Genomic DNA, 8,258 nt, shown 5'->3' with positions numbered 1-8,258 from the left:
TGCCAACACATCGACACCACAGGAAAAAAATCCGGTTGTCTCTTGCCCACTCTTTACTTTCAAGCACTTACTTTCATGCAATTATTCATGTGCTTGACCTTAGAGATCATAGCTTAGCTCTACCTTGCTTAGTTTCATATTTAGTTATATCTTTGTAAGCTTGTGTAGTTTGCTTAGCTAGTCGGTTGGTGAATTGAGCCTTACTAGTATTGCATAGGTTAAGGTTGTTTTACCTTGTTTTAGAAATTTGAAAAAGGCCCAATTCACCCCCTCTTGGTCCATCGATCCTTACAATAGGCTTGACCATTTTTCTTCATCTTGATGAATTTCTTCTTCTTCTTCTCATCATTTTTATTGTCTTTCTTTTTGTTTGGACAATTTATGATGATATGACCAACTTCACCACATTGGAAGCATGTCTTGTCAACAAAAGGATTTTTTCTTGATGATTGTCCCCTCTTGCCAAAGTTTTTCTTGCTCATCATTCTATTGAACCTCTTGACAAAGAGAGTCATCTCCTCATCCGATTCTTCTTCTTAACAACCACTTTCTTCTTTATTCTTGCTATCTTGAGCCTTGAAAGCCACACTTTTCTTTTTCTCATCAATTGCTCCACCATGAGCTTCATCTTGAGATTTCTTGAACATATCATGAGTAAGCACTTCTCCCAATATTTGTGTGGGAGTAACGGTCTTCACATTTGACCTCACAAGTAAGGTCACAATGGTGTCATATCTTTCCGGAAGGATTCTAAGAAACTTGTGAGAGAAATCCGCATCCGGCATTTCAAATCCAAGACCCTTGAGCTCATTCACAATACAATTTAGCCGATTGAACATCTCGGCTACACACTCATCCTTCTTCATGGCAAATTCACTAAATTTGCCCTTGAGCACATATAACTTGGCCTCTTTGACACTTGATGTGCCCTCATGAATTTCCATGAGCTTTTTTCATATATCATTTGCTTATGTGAGGCTTTTAACTCTATTGAACTCACTCACATCAAGAGCACTAAATAGCACATTTACCCCTTGATCATTTAGCACCTCATTTTCCACATCTACCGGGGTCAAATTCTTTGAATCTAGGATGACGTACCCACCATTCACAACTCTCTATAATTTTCTACTCATAGCCTTGAGATAAGTCGACATCCTAATCTTCCAATAGTCATAATTGTTTCCAATAAAGAAAGGTGGCTTCCCAACATGAATACCATTATCACTAGTCATTGTTCTACTCCAAGATGGTTAAATCCGTAATTTAAGGAGTACTTAGCTCTGGTACCACTTGTAGGATCAAGAACACCGACTAGAGGGGGGCGAATAGGCGGTTTAAAACTAAAAACACAAACACTAGAGAAATTTAATTAGTAACAAAGTAAAGCCCTATGTCATGCTACTACAAACTATAGTTTGGGTTTGCAACCTAGGGTGACAAGATTCAACTCAAACTCTAGTAAAGTAAATTGCTCAAAGTAAATACTAGAAATGAAGTGAGCAAGAGAGATAACCGAGCTTGACACAAGAATTTATCCCGTGGTGTCGATGACTTGCCGGTCACCCCTAATCCACATTGAGGTGGATCCCAAGAATCAACCGCTCCTCTATCTAGAACTCTCTTGATCTTGAGCCGGCTTGAATCAAGAAACCTCTCCACACCTCAATTCTACTAGAGTTGCTCTTCATCACTCCGGTGAGGTGAGCACAAGACATCTCACAACCGAAATCGGGGCTCCTCAACAATCTCCTTGGAGGTGCTCCACGAAATCCACTTCTCCAAGCCGTCTAGGGAGCGGCAACTCCCAAGAGTAACAAGTCGATGACGCTTGCTTGAAGTTTTTTATTGCCACAAAGCTCAAACTCTTGATGCAATGGACTAGAATGCCCTCACACTCTCAAGAATGCAATCTCTAAGCAAGAATGTGTGAGAGAGGGATGGCTCAGCTCTAATGTGTCAAGAATGTAGTCCAAATGGCCAAGAGAGCCTCTCAATGACCGGGCATTGGGTATATATAGGCATCCCCTCAAAAACTAGTCGTTACACTCTTTTCTGCGAAATTGCGGACCGTCCGCGGTTCAAAAACTGGACTGTCCGCCCTTATAAACTAGTGAGTCAGAGTGCAATGATTGTGTGTTAGAACTAGCCGTTGGAGCCCTGGCGGACCGTCCGCGCCCTCTGGGCGGACCATCCGCAGTTAAAAATTCTGAACCACCAGAGACGAAAAATGTCTCTGGTCCCTTTTGAAAATGACCGGTGGACCGTCCGCGCCCCAGGGGCGGACCGTCCGTCGTTCAACCTTGAAATCCATCAGAGACCAAAACATCTCTGGTACAAATGTTAAGTGACCAGCAGACCGTCCACGCCCAAAGTGCAGACTGTCCACCGTTCAGACCATCAGCCCAACCAGAGATGCAACGTCTCTGGTACAATTTGAGTTAGAGGGGCAGACCGTCCGCCCACCTGGGCCGGACCGTCCGCCCTATAAAAATTATGTCCACCAGAGACCAACAACCTCAGAGACCAACAACCTCTCTGGTACATTTTCAAAGTGTGTGGCGGACCGTCCGTGCCCTAAGGGCGGACTGTCCGCACTTAGACAAACAACACTCAAATTTGTTTCCTTTTTCAATCTTTTCAAAACGTCGTTAGCCCTCATGCATGCATCTAGACAATTTGAGCAAAATGGCACTAAAGACCCGTCAAGCACGAGTACACAACCCCTCTTGATAATACAGCTATATATCCAACAAATTCGGTCATTTTTCATCCACTAAACGCCTCATGACCGGTAAAAATGCAAAAGCCCTATTTGATACCTTTGTCTTGAGCCCGAGCTTTGCACATCATCTCCAAAACTCCATATGATTACAATCGAATCCCTTTCAACCGTGGATCAGCCTATGCTCATTATCTCAAATGAAATCGTTAATCCACAAATTGTTGTTATTAATTACCAAAACTCGAATTAGGGGTCTAGATGCTTTCACCCCAGCACCCCCTGGCTCCGCCGCTGGTAACCATGCTCTAATCTTCCTCTAATCGCATGGTCAAAGATCTGATTAGCTACAGTACCCATGGTTGCGGAGATGGTTTTGCAGTTAGACTTCATTTAATATTTATAATTAGTGGTCAAAGTGGTGAAAAGTTTTCGCGAAATTTTGTACACCCTAAACCAAACACGACGCTATTTATGCAAATCTCACGGATCACTTTTCATATAGTGCAAGAAAAAGAGGCCATATTTATTGAGAGAATCCCCCTGTATTACCCTGGAAGATGGCTTGATTCCATATATTTGGGCAACTTCCAATGATAAAATTTGGAACGATGGTGAAAAAAAGTTATATAAATATAATCCCTCCGTTCAAATATTGTATTAGATTTGTCCTAAGTCAAATTTGATTAACTTTGACCAAGTCTATAGAAAAATATAGCAACAACTATACTATCCAGCATATGCATTATCAACATATACTTCATGGTGGATTCAATGAAACAAATTTGGTATTATAAATATTATTATTTCTTTCTATAAGTCTGGTCAAAGTTTAACACGTTTGACTTAGGACAAACATAATACAACATGAAAATAAAAACATACGAAGTAAAAGGAAGAGTTGTACGATTAAAAATTGAAATTGAAATGGAAATATCTCGAGATCTTTGAATCACAAAGTTAGAAATACATATTTGTAAAGCTCATCAGTTCTACCGGAGTGAACGTGGCAATAAACACAGCTTTTTTTTTGAAACGAAAACACACAGCTTTCATCCCCATGAAAGATCTCATGGGCAAGGTTTGAGTCAAACAAATCAATTTCGTGGCCCTCATGGGTACAAGTGTAGCTTTCCTGGACGTGCTCAATAGGATACCAGGCTGCTTGTCTAAGAAAAGTCGGAGCATGTGTAAACGAAAAGTTTACTGGCTTCCGGTACTAGAACGATCGCATGATTATAGAGTGCATTATTATAATTAATAACGCCTACTTTATTTTATTTCAAGTTTTGAATTGTTGTCAACAAAATCCTTATCGCACAGAGCATGCTCGATCCCTCTACAGCAATAACTTTTTTTTTAATTTCTGTGATGGTTGCTGCAGGAGATTGAAAAATTGAATCATCGATGGATAAGGTAGATAGAGAGATCAATTGCCTTCATTCATTTATGTGAAAGCCAGGTGCATTTTAGTGATCGCTAAATTTTTTTTATAATGAGAATTACTCCCTCCATCCTGAAATGTAGGACATTCTAGGACTCAAATTTTATCCTCGAATATAAGGTATTCTAGGTTGAAAGTGGACCCAACCATTTTAATTGTGCATCGTTTTCGGGTCTTTCTCAATAGAAAGATGTGCATACAACCATGTATGGGGAGGTGCATGTGGGGGAAGTGCATAGGGAAATAAAATTCTACTTTAATTTGCACATATTTAATGGCCCAAATAGAGTTCCAATGCATAATAATTAGGAGTAGGAAAGTCTTTCCTACACAATTATAATCTGTCCTAAAAACTCCATAATGTCTTATATTTCAGGACGGAGGGAGTAGATGATAATATGCAGAACACCTCACATGTTATTTTTAATTTTGTTTACCTTTTTTTTAAAAAAACTTTTAAGTGGGAGATGGAAATTACTAATTCTCCACTCCTACCGGGTGGATGTTTCTCCAGGAACTCCAATCCTACAGTTCACTTCGTCAGTTCCCGAAGCGGCGAAGCCATTCCTACCCTGCAGTCTGCAGGTGGCGTGGTCGTGGACGCCGCCGCCTCCTCGCGCTCTCTCTGCGGCGCACATGAAATCTCCACGACGTTTCAAAAAAAAAAAAAAAATCTCCACGGAACACACTCAAGCAACCACCAAAATGTAAGAAAAAAACAAGCCCCGCCCGGCGCTGTCGACGCCCACGCCCCACCACCCCCCAAGCTTGGCCCCGGCCCCGCCACCACACCTCCTCCCGCTCGGCCCCCCGCCGCGGCCATGGCGGCCACCGCCGCGGCCGCCGTCTCCTTCTCCCTCCCCTCCGCCCCGCGCGGCCTCGGGCCCCGCCGGCGCCGCGCGTCTTCCCTCCTCCGCGCGGCCTCCACCGCCGCGCCGCCGTCCCCGGACCTCTCCATCCAGCTCTCGCCACGCGCGTCCCCGCCCGCGCCGGCCAACGGCGCCGCGACCGCCGCCGGGCCACCCGTGGCCGCCTCCTTCGCCCGCGACCGCGCCGAGGACCTGCAGGCGGAGGCCCGCGCCATGGCCCGCGCCGCCGGGGCCACCGTCTACAGCCCCGAGCTGCTCGCCGCCCGCTACGGCTCCCGCCCCTTCAAGGCATTCACAATCACAAACCCCGAACAATTTTGGGGTTAGTGGACATCAGCGCTGACTGCTGCTGTGTAATCGACCAGGTGGCGCTGAGGGCGGCGGAGGTGCTGTCCAAGCTGGGGGCCTTCGGGGTGAAGCTGCTGCTGGACGAGCGGAGCGGGGACTCGTCCTCGGCGAAGCGCCGAGCCAGGGCGGTGGAGCTGCGGACCATCCTCACCAGGCTCGGCCCGACGTTCGTCAAGATCGGGCAGGGGCTGTCCACGCGCCCCGACCTCTGCCCGGCGGAGTACCTCGAGGAGCTTGCCGAGTTGCAGGTGCGTCGCTGCGCATTCTTTGCTCAATTCGGAAAATTTGTAGTGAACTTAATTTCAGGACAGCACTATCGATGCTAGAATCATCACGTTTCAACACTTCGTGGGTAGATCAGGTTCTAGTGAAAATAATATAGCACTGCTAGACCCAATTTTTTAGTCAATTGAACATCCACGTACTAGTGCCTAGTGTTTCATCCTGTTATGAATGATCATGGTTGGTCACATACAGAACAGGCTATTGCTCTAGAGGTAGTCAACTCCACCAGCTGGACTTTAACAATTTAGGATGCTTCCAAATTGGGAGGTTACTTCTGTTGCTAATTTTAGATCCCTCCCAACTGTTGAAGCCTCGCTATCTTGCAGGATTCACTCCCCACATTTCCGGATGAAGAGGCATTTGTGTGTATTGAGAGAGAGCTTGGCTTCCCACTTGATTCAATCTACTCGACAATATCACCTTCCCCCATCGCAGCTGCTAGTTTAGGTCAAGTTTACAAGGCACGGTTGAAATACTCCGGGAAGCTGGTAGCTGTCAAGGTGCAAAGACCTGGTATTGAGGATGCCATAGGGCTTGATTTTTATCTACTCAGGGGCCTTGGCTTTTTAATAAATAAATATGTTGACATTGTAACCAGTGATGTTGTTGCCCTCATGGATGAATTTGCTCGAAGAGTTTTCCAAGAGCTCAACTATGTCCAGGTACATTCCTCTTGTCCTTGTGAACTGCTTTCAACACACTTTGTAACATTATCTTTGTTACAACAGATTTCTTTCTAATAAACTTAGCCAATGATGAAATTCAGAGGCAAATAAAAATTTTTGGTTGCTTGATCAGAAGGATAATAATCATGCTTTTTAGTTCATCGATTGGTTGTTATCCACACGATCAAATAAACATCTGTAAACATATGGAATGCAGGAAGGCCAAAATGCAAGAAGGTTTAAGAAGTTATATGCTGATAAGCAAGATGTATTGGTGCCTGATATATTTTGGGATTACACAAGTGCAAAGGTTCTGACAATGGAGTGGATTGAGGGTGTGAAATTAAACCAGCAGGCCGCCATTGAAAGTCAAGGATTGAAGGTTCTGGATTTGGTCAACATTGGCATCCAGTGTAGCTTGAGGCAACTTCTGGAATATGGTTACTTTCATGCTGATCCTCATCCTGGTAATATATTGGCAACACCTGAGGGGAAGCTTGCTTTTCTTGATTTTGGCATGATGAGTGAAACACCAGAGGATGCAAGGGTAGCCATTATAGGACATGTTGTCCACTTGGTCAATAGGGACTATGAAGCTATGGCTCGTGATTATTATGCGCTAGATTTCTTGGAACCTGATGTCGATGTTTCCCCAATTGTGCCTGCTCTCAAGAATTTCTTTGATGATGCGCTGAACGCAACAGTGAGTGAGTTGAACTTCAAGACGATAGTTGATGGATTAGGTGCCGTTCTCTATCGGTATCCGTTCAACGGTAAGCTTAAATTGTTCAGACATTATTTTCTTGTCGTGCCTTAATTTTGGTCATAGACTGATCGGTGATATAACTTGTTCCTTTATTCAAATCCAGTACCTGCATACTATGTGTTGATACTGCGATCACTCACTGTGCTGGAAGGATTAGCACTCTATGCTGACCCTGATTTTAAGGTGCTTGCTGCCTCGTACCCTTACTTTGCTAAGAGGCTACTTACTGATCCCAATCCATATCTCAGAGATGCTTTAATTGAGCTTCTATTCAAGGACGGAAGATTCAGGCAAGTACCTGCTGATCTATGTGTATGTTGTAGTCTTTTGAGAGATGAAAGCACCACTCAGGATAGCATTGTTTAACTTTCACGTCTCTGCAGATGGAATAGGCTTGAAAATCTTCTTGTTCAAGGTCGCCAAGATAGAGAATTCGCAGCCAAAGATGCCCTACAACCTGTTCTAAAGCTTCTCCTTGGTCCTGATGGGGAGGAATTGCGTGTGCTAGTTGTGAAAGAGGCAGTTCGTGTAACAGAAGCCATCACTATTGGAACACTGATTGATTCATACAACTCAGCTCCAGAATTTTTGAAGCCACTGATTTCCAGTGGCAATCTGGCTGGACCCTTCAAGTTTAGTGAGGCTGAACGGGAACAAATGATGGAGCTCCGGGACCAAGTTTTCAGAGTATGGGGTCTTTTGAGATCCTCAAATAACTTTGATCCGAGCCTTTTACAACCGATCGTACAGGTAGACTGTTGCCTAATGTCTTACCATGTGTTTCAAGTTTCAACTGTTATGGAGAATTCTGTGACTGATGGAGTGATTTTGATAATCAGGTGCTGCAAGAACCAGAGGCCCGTGTTCTGGGTTCCCGTGTTGCAGGGGGCGTTACACAGCGCCTTGCGGCCCGTCTGTTGCAGCAACTTCTCAGGACCCCTCCTGCTCCTGGATCTTCTTAGTAGATACTAGATAGGTTCGAATGAATCATGTAAATTCACACGATGCTTTTAACAGGAAATGAGAAGGAAGCATAACTCAGAATTCAAGTATATAGCGGGTTTCTTCATTTTTGGTGGATAAAGATCCGTAAATCCGCACGACCATGAACTGAGTACATAATCAATTTCTTCATCGATAGCAGATAAAGATTCACTAA

The 8,258-nt window shown here is 44.2% G+C and overlaps 1 protein-coding gene across 1 annotated transcript; it reads left to right on the top strand.

Moving 5' to 3' along the window:
* The first annotated feature begins 4,684 nt into the window (after positions 1-4,684).
* On the top strand, positions 4,685-8,258 carry LOC120665902 (protein ACTIVITY OF BC1 COMPLEX KINASE 3, chloroplastic-like). The gene is made up of 7 exons (XM_039945625.1): positions 4,685-5,323; positions 5,401-5,631; positions 5,995-6,330; positions 6,551-7,106; positions 7,203-7,389; positions 7,483-7,849; positions 7,939-8,258. Exons 1-7 carry the CDS (start codon positions 4,988-4,990, stop codon positions 8,059-8,061), a joined length of 2,136 nt encoding a protein of 711 aa, XP_039801559.1. The 5' UTR covers positions 4,685-4,987; the 3' UTR covers positions 8,062-8,258.

This window comes from Panicum virgatum, chromosome 3N (genome assembly GCF_016808335.1).
Source record: "Panicum virgatum strain AP13 chromosome 3N, P.virgatum_v5, whole genome shotgun sequence".
NCBI lineage: Eukaryota > Viridiplantae > Streptophyta > Magnoliopsida > Poales > Poaceae > Panicum > Panicum virgatum.
Note: the sequence above shows the minus strand (reverse complement) of the source record. Positions and strands in the feature narration are given on the sequence as shown.